At 43.0% G+C, this 19,285-nt stretch overlaps 2 protein-coding genes across 2 annotated transcripts; one reads left to right on the plus strand and one right to left on the minus strand.

Moving 5' to 3' along the window:
• Positions 1-3,210: 3,210 nt before the first annotated feature.
• moto (minamoto) lies at positions 3,211-8,486 on the plus strand. Its single transcript, XM_072443839.1, has 5 exons — positions 3,211-3,227; positions 3,377-4,691; positions 7,092-7,226; positions 7,999-8,164; positions 8,250-8,486. Exons 1-5 carry the CDS (start codon positions 3,211-3,213, stop codon positions 8,435-8,437), a joined length of 1,821 nt encoding a protein of 606 aa, XP_072299940.1. The 3' UTR covers positions 8,438-8,486.
• A 1,664-nt stretch (positions 8,487-10,150) lies between these two features.
• On the minus strand, positions 10,151-13,375 carry ccdc43 (coiled-coil domain containing 43). Its single transcript, XM_072442976.1, has 5 exons — positions 13,168-13,375; positions 12,073-12,163; positions 11,577-11,712; positions 11,423-11,481; positions 10,151-10,419 (listed from the first exon to the last, which is right to left on the minus strand). The coding sequence occupies exons 1-5, from the start codon at positions 13,339-13,341 to the stop codon at positions 10,232-10,234; spliced, it is 648 nt and encodes a 215-aa protein (XP_072299077.1). The 5' UTR covers positions 13,342-13,375; the 3' UTR covers positions 10,151-10,231.
• Positions 13,376-19,285: the final 5,910 nt, after the last annotated feature.

The raw sequence follows: 19,285 nt of genomic DNA on the forward strand, positions 1-19,285 counted from the left end.
TTGTTTTATTATTAATAAATACATGTATTTAACAAAAAAAAAAAAACTGGATTGGACCCAGGGATAGAGTCCAATGACAAAGTGCAAAGACGACTTTGGTTTTCCCAAGGTTTACTCAAACCAATTCAGTCATCTTATCGTTGCGTGCAGCCGATGCAGCATATTGCAGTCTGTAAAACTTATATAATTAAATAACCACAAGAATTTGTGAACAATGATCATTGGCTTTGTGTTGGTGTAAGTATAATTTAGCTATGAAAACCTTGGGAAAAGCAAAAGAATAAGAATGGTTGACTCGTTTGTTAATCTTTGACAGGACTTGCAGTGCAAAGTTGAGTGTTATTAAAAAAAAAAAAACACGTGTTTTACGTAAAGAAATGCCTAGTTATAACAACTACAGTGTCTATATGAAAGCTATTTCATTCAGAAATGTTATTTTTTTTCTCCAATGCAGATAAATAAACTAATTAAAAATGTGTCCATGCTTTTGACTCCTGTGTTAAGAATATTTACTGTGAACCTGTGCGTTTCAGCTGGGCCTACACAGGTGGATCTAAAAAATGGCGTAGAAAACGACCAAGAACCCATGAAAACAAGACAGGAATAAATCTAGATAGCATTTGTTTAGCTCCAGCTACAGGGTCTTGATTCACAGTTCTTACAAATTATGAATGCTTCCGGATCATAAACCACAAAATACACTGACGATTTGACATAACGTGTACTTGACTTGATGGGTGGATTGCATTTCAAGAAGGCTCATAATGTATAATGCTAATTTAGCTGCTATTAGCTCAGGGAAAACACGAGAAAAACAACATTACCATCGCTAATAGAGAAAAGGACATAACGTACGAATATCAGTCTGTATACATCGGATGTCATATGACAAATAACCATTTTAATACTGTTACACGGAGTATTTTCGTCATTCTTGGGCCTAGTTGTTGCACATTAGCCTGTTTGAGGGATGGTCTGCCTGATCGGTGCTAGGGCGTTGCTATGGCTGTTGATCGGACGATGCTGATTGGCCCAAAACCCTCAGGACTCGATTTCAGCCAATCGAAACAAGCTCGCGAGACCACTGTCGCAGTCAGTGGCTCGAGACCACTAAAATATAATGAATCCCTTTTAGACAAAACACTTATTTATTCACAAAGGTACGTACTTGAGTGTGTCATATTACTTTTCTATACTTAAAAAATGTTGAGATAAGTTAATCGATACTTAACATGTAGAAGGACTGTTTGTTATTGAGTAAATTTGGCTAAGGAATGATCGGTCGGGCTAGCTTCTCGGAGTCTTGACGTCAGACGCAAAGTGAGCCTAATAGTGCTGAAAACCTTTTATTAACATAAACTTTTCTGTTTTTATGAGCTCTATCAGCCACAGACAAATCTCCTTTTTGTTTTTCAGAACATTAATTAACTTTGAAATCAAGTTCACAGCTCCCCGAATGGCATTTGAAGGGGCCCAGGGCAGAATGGCGAATACACTTTTCCCCATTTATCAGGTAAGATTTGACACCACAAGGATAAAAGTACTGACTTTATCCCGCGTTCATTCGACAAACTGATGCTTAAATAAACTATGCCCTAAAACCGAGGACTAGTATATAAAGTTAATGTCTGAATACACTTTACATGGGTTACAAATACTGTAAAATAGAATTAAAACATATTTGTTCAGAAAGGTGCGCACTTAAGTGTGTGATTTTACCTTTTTAGACCTAAAACATATTGGTTAACTTAAAAGAGTGTATTTGACATTGGAGTTAAATTTGATTGAAAACCAGGCCCTAAACTTGAGGACGAAATCATTTTCACATTGTTTTCTTGTTTATTAACTAATTTATTTACTTAACTGTGCTCTTTTACACATTTTAGACCTGACGTTTTTTTTTTAAAGATTAAATTTGGCCCATTTGAATAACTGCAAGATTTTCTACAAGGACTAAATTATGTGGAAGGGAAAAAAAAGCCCTAAAATCGAGGACAAAACTTATTTTCACACAAATGCAGATATAATGTCTGGATTCACTTAACATGGGTTACAAATTATGAAATGTACAATTCAAAACATTTTGCTGTGACTTTTCCATGTTTTAGGCCAGTTTGAGCAATGGAAGTGTGCCGGCCATTTTCATCCCCGGCATTGCTTTTCAGGAGACTGATGTTCCCTGGTCTCGAAACGCTCACGATGACCCCTATGAACTCATAAACTGTGCACAGAATCACATCAAGAACAGGTACAGGCTCATCAAGAACAATCCAACCCTTTAGAATAGAATACAATGCTAAGGGATAGGCTTGATGCCAATTTTCTATGCCACTAAAATAATAAAAATGATTCTTTTCCATGTCATTTGCAACATAAAATAATAGTACTTCATGTATTTTACTTTTGGGGTTCTAATAAAGCTCAAGATCATTCTAAAACTCTTCCACAAAGGTCAAATTTTGTCATTTGAATGCATTTGTTTAGTATCAACACTTGTTAGTATTGATTATCATTAGAATTTTGATACTTTGGACAATCTTAGTGAGAACTGAATGATTTTGGAGAAACTCAAATTGCAATATTGGGACTACAATTGCTATCACATTTGCAATTCCGATTATGTTCTCCGTGCACATTTTAAGCATGTCCAAGAGCATTATAATTTGAGTAAAGACTGAAATATGAAGAATCATTACATCAAAGAACATATTTGTGGAGGTCTAAGCCAGTGTGTCTCAAATATGGCAAAACTGAATTGTAAAAACATCTTTAAGCATGTTATTACAATCAGACAATATAGTAATACTTGTCACTATACTACTGTAGTAAACGGATTTATTTGCCCAGTATTGGAGTGTGAGTGTGAAACAAAAAGTTCAGGCACTACACAAGACAAAAATATGGAGTACCCCTGATTACTGAAGATATTTGGACTTTTTCAGAAAACCCGATGTCCCCGATGATGGAGAGACTGAGCTGCAGGGACTCGTCGCCAATATTTTGGATGAAGCTGATTCCCAGGACAGCCTCTACAGTGACGGGTGTGAACACTTTAGTATCCCTGTCGGAAAATTGGAGTATGAAATCTCAAAGTTATTGCGACTAACGATTATTTTAGTACTTGATTATTCAGCTATTATTCTAGTTTTACTAGTCAAATGTTTGTTTTTTCTGTACATTGGCAAATATTTAACTAGATATAGGTAAAATATGCTTAATCAAGGCTTGTATTGATGCATTATTTTTTAAGAGACTTGATTTTTCTTATTTTATTAATTTTATTGTTATTAGTCAACTAGTCACTACGTCCCTAGTTGTTTTGTTATTGAAATTTGTATCTTTGTTAATTCTCTCATATATTTCACTCTTTTAAAAGCCTGGGTCAACGCAGCAAAAACATCTGGTCCCCCAAAATACTGCGAGATGAACTGCTGCAGTATTTTCAGTCCGAGGACAAAACCCAATACAACTCCAACTTTGCCTCGAACAACTACGCTTCCCATGATGCCTTTGGTACACAGGCACAGGGACAGGCAGTGAATAAAGACACCTCATCGAACGGCTTCAACACCAATCAGCTTTTTAATTTACCAAATGGAGTCCACAACAGCTTCTCGCAACCTCAAAAAACGCCTCCCGGTCTCACTCTCCCTCAGAAAATCCCCAACGCATACCTGCAGCTGCAAGCAAATAATTATGAAAACGGCAATGACCGAGCAAACAGGGAGAGTATCGGAAACTTCCCAGATCTCAACCACATTTTTAGGCCTCAGAACGACACGGACGGTAGCGATTTGTTTAACGGAAACCACTACAATCAAGTCACGGACAAACCAGCGGCGGGCGCCAACGAGCAATACGTCTCTCAAGATCTCAACCAGCTCGTCCGCAGTTTTCAGTCCTTCCCGACGGGCGAGCAGGGCCGCGCGGCGTTTGAGAACGCGCCGCAGCGTGAAGACAACAAATGGGGGAGTCCAAATGCTTTCATGCAAGGGGCGAACGGCTCGGCAGAGATGCAAAGACGGCTAGGTCAAGATTTCGGGAGCAAGAGAAGCAACAGAACAAAAAAGCAACCGACCTACCGACCTTCTTACAGCATACCAAATCCAGAATACTCGCCACGGCAGAAGCTCGCAACGGGGAATCGCAACACTCGCCTGCCGTTTGGCGCGAACAACTTTACCGCGCGTCAGATCCAGCAGAACCCGCTGAAGTTCAAACCCCAAATGCAGAAGGAAAGGAAGAGGATTGACGGTTATGGAGATGCTGTCACTGCGACCGCTGAAGTATTACCAGAAGACAAGCGACTGGCTCTTTCCCAAAACGATTTCTACGACCTCCCCGGGAGCGCGCGCCCTCGACGTTTCGACAGAGAAGACAACATGATTCAGCTGCAGTTCCCGTACGCGAAGAATGACCCAAGACGACGCCCCAGTCAGATCACAAATCCTAACTTCAGTCCCAGAGGTTCGCCGGTGTACAGCGTAGGCGTCCCGAACATGGACGTGGCGGATGTGGTGTCGGGAGGATTCAATCCCGCTTCAAAGGACGCGATTGTCAGAAAGGGAGAAGGCACCTATGACAGTATTTTGCCGACCCCCGCGGCCCGAGGAGGACCCGTGCTCCTGTACTACTTCTACCTGGAGGAGTGCTACGAGCAGTGGAGGAGTTTGGAGAAGGAGAGGAAGAGGGTGAGCAGAAACTAACACGCCAGAGACTAAGGAGAAAATGTTGTCTTTCACAAACTGTTTGATGGTGGCTTTCAGCATATTGTCTATTAATAAAACTAGATATAAGACTAGAGATCGGGCAGACATTTGCACTTTGTAGCACATCAGCATTTATTCTTCAGCACAGGCCAATATTAAGTTTTGGCTGACCTGCTGCCTAAAGAATACACCTAAAGCTTTATTTTACAACTTAGGCCAAGAAGAAACAATTTTGTGTTTCCGGTAACCCGGCCGACCTGGATTTCAAAATAAAGAAAACCCGACCTTAAACATGTTCTCCCATATTTACTCGAAAGTACGTGTCAAATTGTGAGAGCAAATCCAAAAGCTGCGGGAAAAAATCATCTGGGGATAGCAAGATATGAAAATAGACGCACTTTTGATAGGTTTCATTTTACCTATGGGCGCATCCATGTTTGCGCAAGAAATCTGCGCAGATGCTCTATTTGGGTAGCGTGCAGACTGGCTGCCATGGCGGGGGCGATATGCACCAAGCCTCGAAATAATGGGTCGGACACGGTCAATGACCGACAGAAAAATCTGTTTTGACCGACTCAAAAAGAAAGGCACCGGACATACTGACCGACGCTAATTTTCCGCCGTAATATATTTTAATTGGCAAAAACAGCGCGGTGAACATACCCACAGCGATTCCTATGCACAAACTGGGCACGCTACACTACAGTCAACGATTATTGTTGTAGTTGTACAGCGGCGGAAGGCAGCGTAGCGCATGTGCGCGCTGAGCGTCAGGGGGCGTTTGAGTATCGGACTATGGAAAGACTAAAGAGAACGTCGGACTAAAGAGACTGACGGTGCTCAGCGTTCTCTTTATTTACGCCAGACGGTGCTCGGCGTTAAAAAGCGCCGCTTTATTTTGTAAAAGCTCCGTAAAATACGCCACGATACTCCGCTCCCAAGTGGCGGAGTGTGATCACATTGGCTTTCCATATCGGACACTTTGGACGCGGCCCAGAGCAGCCCAGAGGGAGAGGGAGGGAAAGAGAGAAGAGGAGACGGGTAGTTCCAGAGCTTAATCTTACCTGTAAATGCTTTTCATTCTTCACAAATCTGTTTGTTGTTGGCGCGAGCCAAAGGAAAGATTCAAGCCCCTCCCCCGAGCGTTACCATGGAAATCATCTCACTAATAAATTATATAATGCTTAAAAAAGCTACTATGAGGGGCCAATAAGCATACTTTTATATTATTTAATCCATTTGTGGCCATTTTATTTTTAAATGAATACGCTATATTAAAGAGTGGGGAGGTTAATTGTTAAAAAAATATATATACATATATATATATACAATATAAATGTTTTCTTACTTTTTTCTGATAATTGTGAATAATCGGAAAATCGTGATATTTCTCCTCATGATAATCGTGACTAAAATTAATATTGTGAAATCCCTCATAACGAAACAAAAGCCAATAAGACGAGGAAATATGAGGAAGCGTATGAGGTGGAGATGAGGAAAGACCACCGTGTCTACTGAGTCTTCAAATGTTGGCAGCGACCGCATGAAGCCAAATAAATTACACATCAATAAAACACTAGTGACTGATTCAGAATTAGTCATGTTGACAGGGACGTAAAAATAATAATTTCAATGCTTGTGCACGCCTGGTGTGGATCTACAGATCACCGAACACGCGTAGGGTGACAGCGTGGACCTCGGCGCGGACCACGGTGCTGGGGCCGCAACAGAGCGCTAATTACTAAAAAGTTGTTTGGTAATGGCTCTTTTCCTGTGGTTGGACTATTATAGATGTAGAGAATTATTTTATTCAACATCTGCATTCCAATAAGGCCACACCAATGTGAAGCGCTCACTTCTGATAAAAGAAAACTGTCTTCAAAACCTGTGCGAGGATTTTAATATATATATATACATTTATTTTATTTATTTTTTAAATCCGACCTACCGACCTGGATTTTTTTTCCAATGTTACCGGAAACACACTATTTTTTGGGGGGCCTTACACAAAACAAAACTGTTGGGGAGTTTGCAATTAATTTTAAATTATTTACTTTGGGATTTGATCAAATCAGCCATACATACAGTATCGGCAAAATATACAGTTTTGTACACTTTTCTGAATGTATGGCTTTTTTTGCATGAACTTCGTAGAGCTTTTTGGTCTTGTCAGTTGGGATTAGGTCCATGGTGTGTTCATACTGAATAGTTTATCCCTTTTAACTTGTCAATGCACAGATCTCATGTCTTTAGTCGACCAAGTAATTCTTTACTCAAGTACAATCATGTAAAGACAACCTTCAGCCCTGGTGTAGTAGTAGTCATCTAATAATAAACTAGGAATACTTCTTGCAGTTGACATATTTTGTGTTTAATATTCAGACGGAGATTGTCCTCTCAAAGACCTTCCCGGGCAAAGGGACACTGGCGTTCTCCAACTCTAGTTTGCCCAAAACACCTACAAACCCCACCAGAGTCGACTACCTCATCGTCAACCAGATGAGAGAACAAGCTTGGGTGAGAAGCCGCCCTGTTTCTGCTGTCGAATCGCAGCTTAAACACTGTGGAGTTGGCTGTTCTCTGTATTGTACTGTCATGTATTTCTGTACTTTTGTGTATTATGTACAGATAAACAGGTTTGAAAATGGACAAACAATTAAACTGATTATATGAGGGATTATGTCCGCGATTTTATTTTAAAGAAAAACTGCATGAAGGGCTGGTTGATTATAGAAGTATGATTTCAAAGATGATTTAAAGGTCCCATAACATGCAAAATCAACTTTTAAGAGCTTTTAACCTTCTTACATTGCTATTTGTGCTTCATATATGTACCCAGAGTGTTTTTTGATTGATTCCCGCAGTGTTTAGCTATATTACAGACTATCTCCTTTCCTCGAATCTCCAAACTGACGGGGGGTGTTCACAGGACCGCGTCATACCCACAGGCACGCATCATCAATTAGACACTTAGGATAGACTACGAAACGTGAAAAAAAGCATGTTATGGCACCTTTAAGTCCTGTCTGAAATCAGAATTATTCAAAGGATTAATTGCTTAGAGAGACTGCATCAGCGCACACCTAAAAGGAAAAGAACAAAATGAAAGCGGTAAAAAGTAGAAAGGTACAATTTGTGAGCCGCTTCCTCTCAAGGAAGTTAGTTAGTTAGTTCATAGTTAGTTAGTAAAGATTCTGGATATTTTGCCCGGTACAACAAACATGGCGTAGTTCCCTAAAAAATACAAAAAAATTCAATTTCTGAAGTATAATCCCAGTCTCTACTGTAGGTGTCTTTCCTTCTGGACAAGATGGAGTGTCTGTCCAGTGTTGCCCTGAGTCCCAACATCTACAATGCCCTGAGCAAGCACCACATGGCCGTCTCGGTGACCATCGCCCGCCGCAAAGAGGAGATCTGCAACCTGCGCCAGCGAGCTCATTTTACAGAAGAGAGAGGTACTCGTCACTTGTAAAAACCACCTTCTATACCCATGACTACACTTGATCAACATGAACATAATAAATACACTTTGCCTTTCAGACACCATCTTGTTGGTCGTTGCACTGAAGGATCTCTCTGCCACCACCCGAAAACTACGCACGACCGTGTGGTGTGCGCTCCAGATGACCCTCCCAAAGTGTGTGCCGAGGCTAGAGCCCCCTGTCAACCAGGAGAACCAGGACGAAGAGGGCTCCGCTCTGTTTGAGGGCTACTCCTACAGGATGTAAGAGTCACTGCACTGTCACACAACTATCAAATATGTCCCTATCAAACTGGAATACTATTATTAGTGAACTTTCAGAATATCCAATAGTTACATTTTATCTGCAAAGCAGTGATCACTACATAGCATGAGTTGTAAACAACTGTTCCAGATGTTATAAATTGATGAAATATGCTGGTTCTAGAGATAATTTCAGAAATTAGTGTCTGTTCCAAATTCACTCGTCTCTCTTTTATTTAAGGACACTATTTATGTGGGAAGCACCTCATCCCTGCTTAATTTATTTATTGTAATCTTAAACTACTAACCCTTCACTCAGACAAAAATCATTCAGTAATTCAGAAATAATTCCCAAATATGTGTTATGTGACAGTTTAAGTTTGGAAAAAGGTTCTGTGCTTTCATATTAATCAAAAATTTATACTGTCTCTTTATCAAATGTGTTTTTAGTAGTGAAATGAGTCACTACTAATACTTTGTCTTTGTTTAAAATTAGCCTTTTGGAAGTAGTTTTAGTGGGTTGAAAATGTTTTTAATAGGCTAATTTACAGTTAGTATTTTACCTTTCCTATCATTGTAATAAAGTCAAGTTAGCAGTAGCTCTGCACCGCATCAAAGTATTTATAAAACTATTTGGTAATTAACGCTTTAACTCCGCTTTGTTCCTCATGTTCATGTCATGCATTTGTTCGCACATTTTAAATAAATCAGACCAAGTTTCTGTTTTTGCTTTATTCAAAAAGTATGTGATTCCCATGATAAACTTTCAAATTATGATACATTTTGAGGTATAGTTTTATCACTCCTTTTGTCTTCATAAAAAGAAAAGGATAGACAGATTTTGTTCAATGGTAAACTGATCATGCTCTCACATTATTTTAAATAGTAATCCGGTTTACCCCGTTTTTATTTGAAGCCACTTTATGGTAGTCATGACAGTGTCCGGAGTTAGGCCTTTTAGGTTTGATTTTGGCTTAGAAGGTTCATGGAGTCAAGAGTTTCAACGCCAAATAACTTCACGGAGACTTCATTCAAATCTGGATTAAATATATAGGTTCTTTGGAGACATTTCCACTTGTTTGGATTTGCCAGCATAATGATCTGTACTAAGAGAAATGTGTCGCGTTCAACTCGGGCAAGGCAATTTAATTTTAATTGAGATTCAATCAATTATTGATGATATGCTGGGGTGGTTTTAATCTGCAGAGACCAACACCCAGTCCACTGAATAAAAGCTTTTGTAGCAGAGTTCAGACTTTGTGTTAAATGGTAACGATTAAAAGCCTGTCTGGTTAATAATCTTGAAATCTATAAGGAAAGACATTTGTTTTTTTAAAAGAAAATGTAAAATCTTTGCCATACGACATCGCCAAACCCTTTCCCTGCATTCTTAAGATTGGTTTCACTGTAGAAATTAGATGATTGTTATTGTGAATTACAACATTAATCTGTTCTAGACTGACTTGCCCACCACCTGGAACTTTGACACAATCAGATTCAAAAGCGGTAAAATTATTGACTTAAAAAAAAAAAGGCATCATTTCCAAATACCAGCTACGTATGTCATATTAGACGCGATTAGCAGAACAGAAGACAAAAAGTGACCTTTTATATGTTTTGATCAGTGACTCAAACTGTAAAATGGACACACAGAGACCAGCATGTAGTGAATATCAAAGTGTAAGTGTAATCACATACTAAAAAAGGTGTCAAAATCTAAAAAGGGGCTCCATGTTTATTTTTTTTACGATTCGGTAACAAATTCTTCCCACATTTGAAAGTGTCCATTTTGCTGGTTTTATCTCTTGCGCTCGCCTTTCTGTGTGCGCTTCTTCTCCTTCTCTTTGCGGTCCTGCTTGGCCAGTTTGTCCTTCTCTCGTTGCATCTTGTCCGTCTCCTTCTTCTTCTGAGAGTCCTCACGAGCCTGGTCCCTCTTCAGCTTCTGCCGGTTCAGCACCTCCTCCACGTTGGTGTTTTTGAACAAGGCTGGAGCGTCTGGTGAAGGGAAACCACGCAAAATGCACCTGCCGCCTATAAAAGGGATCTTTACAAATATTTTGTCGTAAACCTTTCACTATTGAGGGTATGCAGCACTCTTAACATCTAGCAACGAACACAACTAAAATGTCAAAGGGCTGCTCAAGGCTAAAAGCAAATATAAAAGTCAACAAATTTGCTAAATATTTAGTTTGTACCCAACATCTGAAAGAAAAAAATAAGTGAACAACCAAACACTGCAGGCTACAGTCACATTTATCACTAACCAGCTAGCTAAGCGTGTTACTTCTATTAAACTACTTTACTTTCAATTACTATTTCGCTGTATAAAGTTAATTTGTGCTAAACATTGGCTACACGGACAAAATGAGGCCAGAAAACCCAAACACATTTGATCAGTTATGCTGCTTTACGTGTATTTTAATTTACTTTATAGCCTGGGGGCAAAACGGAAATTGTGCAGAGTTTAGCTGTATTTAGCTTGTTTGCTAACGGCAGGATGAGATAAAGGACACTTGAACACTCAAAATTAATTCCTTCAACACACTGACTGATAAACAGTTTTTTTTAAGGACAGAAAGCTAATTAGTTTAACTCTGTTAGATCATTGAGTCTGTACTAAATCAGTGATAAATGTGGGCGTAGCTGCCGTGTTGCATCCATTTATCTGGTTCTCAAATAGACTGTTCACTTTTCACATTTTAGTAACGAAAATATCTTCAGTCACCGCATTGACGCTGCTAAAATTCAGACTTGTGAAATCACTTGAATAACTTCAATTATCCTGTACTGTGTATTCTATATAGTTTGTATGTTTTTAAACTCTAATCTTACAATTCATTAGTATTAATAGTAATACTTTGATGCCATACTGTGGAACATTCTGGGAAAAGCAATGACATTTCCACGGAGTAAAGGTCGTCAATGCAGAACAGTGACATAGTGCAACATTAAGCTTATGATAAAACAATACATTTAAAAAAAAGGATACATTTCTCATTGCCGGGGATGGGGTTTGCACTGGCAGCGGCCTCTTCTTCCTTCTCTTCAGTGGCGTTTGTAAAGGAAACTTGCAAACATAACACCACGTTAAAATAGATTGATTAAATGTGACTGTGTGTACATTTGGCCGTAATAAAGGATATTCCTCATCATCGGTCACATTGGCGTACTGGGCCAGAACGGCTTCTTTCCTCTTCTTGGTCTCTTCAGAAACCTCCTTTTGTTTCACCACAATTTGAGCCTGTTTTTCGATGAGGCTGGCGATGGCCTGCACCTCCGCTGTAACGAGAACACGGTGTTGTAAAAGCACCTTGTGAGTGTGTAAGATGGGGAGATATTGACAAAAATGAATATCCAGATAAAGATAGTCCAACAATATTGTATTTGAACGATAAATCCAACAAAAATGAGTTAAAAACTGATGTTTAATTGTCAGACGAATGTGAACCACCTGTAAAACTAATCACAAAAGTGCAGAAATATCCTCATTTCAAAATTTACCAACCAGCTTTTGTCATTTTTATTTTTAAACTATAAACTCAATATTAAAATAATAGTCATTATAAAGGCATGTACAATACACACAAATATATACAGAAGAAAAAAGACAAGTTTATAAAAATCAAAGCAATAACATACCATCTCCATCGTGTTTTGCTGCGTTTCGGCTACAGAAGTCTGTCCACTGTTTGATGATCTGTTTGCAAATGTCTTCCACTGTGTCTTCCTCCTGTAGACAAATACAAAGTTCAGATAAGTATGATTCAATTCTTACCAAAATTGCTTCAAATGTTATCCCAGTTTAGCGCTGCTGTGTCCAAAACATCTCTAATGTTAGTCACAGACATAGTTATATGACAAATAAAAAAACACAAATGTCATCTTTCCTTCATATAAATTGTAAAATAACTTTGACGCAATCCTAGTGTATTGTCATTAATATTTTACAATTCTACTCTACTTTTCTTCACAAACTCTCAATTTCCATGTGAAATTGTCAATTATTTGGGTGGGTTTTTGACTCAAAAAGGTCCATAGTCGATCCTCTGTCAGTAAAAATGTGGTTTTGAGCAGAGGTCAGACATTGGAGGAAGAAATTTGATTGTTATTTGTGTTAAATGCCAGAGGAAAATTGTCCCCTGCATTTGACCCATCTGTTAATGCCACAGGGGAAACCTGTCAGGGGCAGATTTTGAGCTTGGTTTGGTCAGGACCATCTTCACTGGAGGATTTTATCTGTGGTGCATGTTTTGGGTTGTTACTTCGGTCCCCATAGAAGTACTGTCTACCATTGAGTATGACGAATACATTCCATTTCTTCACTGTGAAAATGACGCCCTCAGAACCCTCCACATGTTGTGAAAGTAAGAGTTGCATTAGTAAAAGTCACCACTCCGAAAGTTAATAACGCACTGTGTTTGGGGCACTTTGTGAAACCGGTTTGACATGATTATGTTATAGTAGAGTACGTTTTGGTGAAAGACAGGTTTTTAACCATACTGTGGAACAGTTCGGTCAAAGCACAGTTAAAGAAGTATGTCACGTCTATCAAATACATCCATCGTATAAACATATTTAACCCGTTTAGCACGTATAGCCCCGCTTCTGAATAGCCGCACAAACGCACAGCTGATCGGTGCTGTGTGAGAGGATTGTCAGACGGCTGAGACGGACCGCAGCACATGAAGCCCAGAGCAGCGGCGCTCACGGGAGCACGCCGCGGCAGATATTCACCAGAAACGCGGACAAAATCCCCTGAAGAGCGTCCTCCTTCTCCTCGTCGTTCTCCTCCTCCCGCAGGACCCCTAAAATATACGCTCCGTACACCTCTCGGTCCACTTCGAGGGAGTCCAGCCGTTCATTTAGCCAGGTTTCAAACTCCCCCGTGCTGGACGAGGGCGCCGCCATCTTGGCCCGTTCGGGTCCTTCAGGTGCGGGGCTGCCCTTCAAATTGGCCTGTTTTTGTTTTAATTTAATTTTTAATTTTTTTTTGACATGTTAACAGTGAAACTTTGAAACACCGTGTGCTTTTTGTATGCAGAAGCAAGTTGTTGTTGTTGTTGTTGGCGGTTGGCATCCAATTGTTGCATTACCGCCAGACTTTATTCCTCAGACTTTTCGTAGTCCTCAGACTGTCGTAGTCCGTAAAAGTACTCCTTCCATTGCTTTGGTGTTACAAAGCCCATGAGGTCATGATATGTCTTTGTGACTAGAATAGTTGTTGTTGTTGTTGTTGTTGTTGTTTTATGGCGGTTGGCATCCGAGTGTTGCATTACCGCCAGACTTTATTCCTTAGACTGTTGTTGCTGTTGTTATTGTTTTATGGCAGTCGACAGCCAGAGACCAACCGGCTTTATTCCAGGGAGACCCTTCTTCATCTTCCTCTCCTTCTTTGACGTTCGGTGCTTCCACCGTACAGCTTTATTCTTTAGGCTTCATTCTATAGGCTTTAATATTTCCACTGATGTTGCTGCTTGGTAGCCGTGCGTCTACGAGACTGGGCGAGGACAGGAGACCACCCCCACCCCCATCTCGTCACTCTGATCACTCTGACTCCCCAAAAGCAGACCCCCATCACTCCGACTCCCATTTAGCGCCTTTAGCCTGTTTTCTATATCTGCCCAATCGAACTCCTTTGTTCCAAGGAATCTCCCTGCAGCTTTAGCAATGATCCTGATCCTTTCAGTTCTGCTTTGAGCCTGAGCAGCACAGTTTACAACATCCACCATAAAGAATACAAAATCCTCTCTATCCACAACCAGGGTATTCTCATTAATTCTGGAACCTGCACACTTGGGACCTCCACTCTTGAAACCTTCACACTTCTTGGGAGCCATGCTGGCCTTTCTCATTTCGCCCTGGCTGGGAGCAGCGCTGGCTCCCCTCTCTGTATTTACTCTAAACTCGTTACTTGAAACTTTCTTGACTGCATCTGCATAGGATATACCTTGAGAGACCTTTATTTTATGCACCTCAGCAGCTCTTTTGCTAAACCTGCATCCCCCGTAGGCAGAGCTATGTTCTTCCCCACAGTTACAGCACTTCAGTTTTGCTCCCACGTCACACTTCCCATACTCGTGATCTCCTGCACATTTACCACATCTTTGCTTCCCTCTACAGACCGCTGCAATATGCCCAAAGCGCTGGCACTTAAAGCAACGCAGGGGCGGTGGAACATATGGCCTAACGTCATGGCACATGAACCCAATGAACACCTTACTAGGCAGGCACCTCCCTTCAAGTGTTACCATTACCGACAAGCTGTCACATCTTACCCCAGACCGGGTCACCTTCAACCGCAGAAGCAAGTGTTGTTGTTGTTGTTGTTGTTGTTTTATGGCGGTTGGCATCCAAGTGTTGCATTACCGCCAGACTTTATTCCTCAGACTTTGTCGTAGTCCTCAGACTCTGTCGTAGTCCGTAAAAGTACTCCTTCCATTGCTTTGGTGTTACAAAGCCCATGAGGTCATGATTTGTCTTTGTGACTAGAATAGTTGTTGTTGTTGTTGTTGTTGTTTTATGGCGGTTGGCATCCGAGTGTTGCATTACCGCCAGACTTTATTCCTCAGACGTTTCGTAGTCCTCAGACTCTGTCGTAGTCCGTAAAAGTACTCCTCCCATTGCTTTGGCGTTACAAAGCCCATGAGGTCATGATGTGTTTTTGTGACTAGAATAGTTGTTGTGTCAGAGACCAACCGGCCTTATTCCAGGGAGACTCTTCTTCACCTTCCTCGCCCTCTTTGACGTTCGGTGCTTTGGAAGTACAAAGCCCATGAGATCATGGGACGTCTTTGTTGTTTTACAAAGCCCATGAGGTCATGGGACGTCTTTGTCGTTTTATCCTTTAGAAGTCCTTCTTCCATCACTTTGGCGTTTCTAGGCCCATGAAGTAAAGGGTAAAGTCTAAAGCATAAAGTCTGGTGGTAATGCAACTCTTGGATACCAGCCGCCATAAAGTTGAGGACAAAGCACTGGAAGTCAAGGTACTGGAAGAAGAACTTTTAGGACTACGACAAAGTCTAAGGAATAAAGTCTGGCGGTAATGCAACACTCGGATGTCAACCGCCATAAAACAACAACAACAACAACAACAACAACAACAACAACAAGCGCGTTAGAACATCCTCTTGCTCCTCATCCTCGGCTCAGTCTCCAACACCCCCCACCTCTATAAACGTTTACCCAGCCCTGTGCTACATAAGTAAGCAACCACAGCCTGACACAAACCCTGTGACTGGATCGCCAGAACGTTCCGCAGATTGAACTCCCGCCCATTATTCCGAAACCACAAGGCCAACCCGGCCCTTTCCCTATCATAAGCCTCACAGCAAATCAGCACATGCTCGACAGTCTCTGGCACCCGACAGTGACCACACAGACTGGTCGGATGTTTGCCTATCCTACTCAGTGACCAATTGAGTCCAGTATGGCCAATCCTCATGCGGGCGAAGGCCCTTTCCTCCCACGCGTTCCTGCCCATAGACCCGCAAGGACCCACACTACCCTGTATGTGATAGAGATGCCGTCCAGTAACACAGTGGCTCCAAAATTCCTGCCAAAGGCCGACCACATGACTCTTGATAACGGGCTTGATTTCAGACTTGCCCAACTCAACCGCCACATCAATTGATGGCCGCCGAAGGGAACGTTTAGCCAGTGCATCAGCCATTTCGTTACCATCCACCCCCACATGCGCAGGGACCCAAATGAAGGAAATCCTCACATCCTTCCTGGACAGGGAGAGCATCAGACAGAAGATGCCATTCAACACATCCTGTCTGCAATCCGATTTCCCAGATTTAATGCTTTGCAATGCAGAAAGGCTGTCAGAGGCCACCACAATGCCGCAACACTGCAAAGCAGATTCCGCCCATTCCAACGCCAACCGTATCGCTATAAGTTCCGACGTGAAAACAGAAAGGCGATCTGTCAACCTCTTCTTGACCGCTAGCCCCAGGTCAGGCACAAAATAAGCGGCGCCAGTACGCCCACTCTCAGGATCCCTAGACCCGTCGGTATAAATAAACACATCACCTGAGTGCTTATCGATGAGCGCTTGAACGGCAAACTGCGGTGCCCTCCCAGCGACTCCTCTAAGCTTGCCATGCAGGCTAACATCAACAGGAGCCGGGACAAACTTCCACGGAGCTATAGCAGACAAAGCCACCGACGGGCTCACACGCAGATCACCAACCCCCGCAAGCCGCGCCTTCGCATTTCCTACCTGGCTGAAAACCATACCGCCAGCCTCACTCTGCCCCCCATCAACCCTGAGAAAGTCCCTCACCGGGTGAGAGCTCGTATGACCTTGCACATTCACCCAGTAAGCCAACAGAAGTTCTAGCCTCCGGAGCCGTAACGGCAATTCCCCCAACTCAACCTGCAGCGCCGAGACAGGGGAGGTCCTAAAAGCCCTACAGCAGATGCGCAAGGCCTGGGCTTGCTCCACATCAAGCTTCTTTAAGTTAGTCTCAGCCGCAGACATGTAGGCTATACAGCCATAATCAATAGCCGCCCTCATGACGGCCCGATAAATACCCAGGAGCGACCTTCTGCTGGCCCCCCAGTCCTGGCCGGATAGACAACGAAGCAAGTTATTCACCCTTTTGCATTTACCACTGACCTCATCAATGTGCCGACGCCAACTAAGCCTCTCGTCAAAGGTGACCCCCAAGAACCTCACCTCCCTGACCTGTTCGAGCACCTGCCCATGCAGTCGAAGGGAGACGTCCCTATGCCCATTGAAGAAACAGATCACTTGAGACTTCCGTACGGACAGTTTAAACCCCCACTTCAGGGTCCACTGCTCCACCTGCTGTATTGCCCTTTGCAGTTTCGCCTCGTAAAACCGGAGATTCCTCCCTCTCACCCATAGCGCGCCATCGTCAGCATAAAGGCTCCTCCCAACAGACCCATCCACGTCGTCAAAGATGTCCTTAATCATAACATTGAACAAGATAGGGCTACACACACTCCCCTGTGGGATCCCATTCTCCACCCCATAGACCCCAGAGTAAGCAGCGCCCACTCTGGTTTGGATACGCCGGCCAGACAGAAAGCTCCGGACCCAGTTAAACAGTTTACCCTTCACACCACACTTCCGCAGCTTAATGAGGAGCCCATCCTTCCAAACCATATCGTACGCCTTCTCCACATCAAAGAGCACCGCAATAACCTTTTCTTTCTGAGCCCTGGCCAGCTGGATATCAGATTCCAAACACAACACGGAATCCATGGTGTTCCTGCCCCTACGGAAACCACTCTGGTGCGCGGGAAGCAAACCCTGACTCTCCAAGAAGTAATCCAACCGCTCGGTAACCATGCGCTCCATCGTTTTCCCGAGCTGCGACGTCAAGGCAATCGGCCTATAACTTGAAGGGTCGGACGCTGGCCTACCCGGCTTCAGAACCGGCACCACCGTAGACTGTTTCCACGCAGATGGAACACAACCTGAATCCCAAACACGGTTGAAAAGACCCAGGACTAGCCCAAGCGTGTCATCAGTCAAATGAGAGAGCATGTCATAGCACACCTCATCTTTACCCGGGGCTGTCTGTTTCGCCTTAGAAAGTGCTCTCCTTAGCTCAAACAAACTAAACGGAAGGTCAAGGTCATCTTGAGTCGAAGGCTGGTGCCCAATCAGCTCAGAATTCTGGGCCAAAGTACTCTCCCTGTAGTGCCTTTCCGCAGGTGAGAGATTGTCAGAGCTGTGCACCGACACAAAGGTGCTGGCCAACAGTTCAGCTTTGTCAACGTCGCTGACTGCTTCAACACCATTCAGTATTAGGACCGGGGTCCCATGACGGCGCTCAACCCCATGCATCCGCTTAATCATCCCCCAAACATCCCCGAGACGCGTTTCTCTCCCAATTTTGGAACAATACCGCCTCCAATAGGCACTCTTGGCCGTTCTCACAGTTTTCCGCACAACAGCGCGGGCCCTCTTGTAGTCAATGAGGGCACCCTCAGTGTGGGCAACCCTTAGCCGGCGAAACGCCGCATTTCTCGCCCTAACAGCATGACCACATGCTTCAGTCCACCACGGCACCCGCTTCCTATGTCCACTACCACCACTCTTAGGAATCGTGCCTACCGCTGACTGCGTGATGAGCGAGACAATTGCACTATTGAGATCATCCACCTGAGTCAATCCTCCTTCCTGCAGAACCCTAGAACCATCATCAGCTTTCCTCAGGAAAGCCCCCCAGTTCGCCCTTGCCAACTGCCACCTCTGGATCCTCGTCCCCCTGACCACACAGCCCCCAAAGCCAATCACGGTGCGGACTAGATAGTGATCGCTACCAAAAGAAAGATTACCAAGAACCTCCCAACTACAAACACCAGCTAACTCCTTGGACACAAGTGTAAGATCTATTGCACTTTCCGCACCGGTCCCCATATCATAGCGGGTCCCACCCCCATCATTCAGACAAACCAACTCGCTTTGATTGATAAAACCCTCTACCACCTGCCCATACCTATCGGTACCACTACCGCCCCACAAAGCGCTATGCGCATTAAAATCCCCACACCACACGGCCTTTCCCCGAACATCCTTACCGATACTATGTAAGGACTCTAACGTTAACTCACCACACGGATTATAAAGGTTAACCACAGTAACAGCTTCACCACCCAGCCAGACCCTCACCGCCAGGGCCTCCGGCGCTTTACTCACACTGACAACAACGTAATTTAGGTCATCTCGGACAAACACAGCCACACCTCCGCCTCTACCCTGCTCCCTATCATTCCTAACACACACATACCCTTGTATCCCAAAACCCCACCTAGGTCGTAACCAAGTCTCCTGCACGCACATAACGTGAGGCTTGTTCAACAAGGTAGAGAC

This window comes from Eucyclogobius newberryi, unplaced genomic scaffold (genome assembly GCF_026437365.1).
Source record: "Eucyclogobius newberryi isolate DKJ021-1_F unplaced genomic scaffold, fEucNew1.0.hap1 SCAF_13, whole genome shotgun sequence".
NCBI classification, from domain to species: domain Eukaryota; kingdom Metazoa; phylum Chordata; class Actinopteri; order Gobiiformes; family Gobiidae; genus Eucyclogobius; species Eucyclogobius newberryi.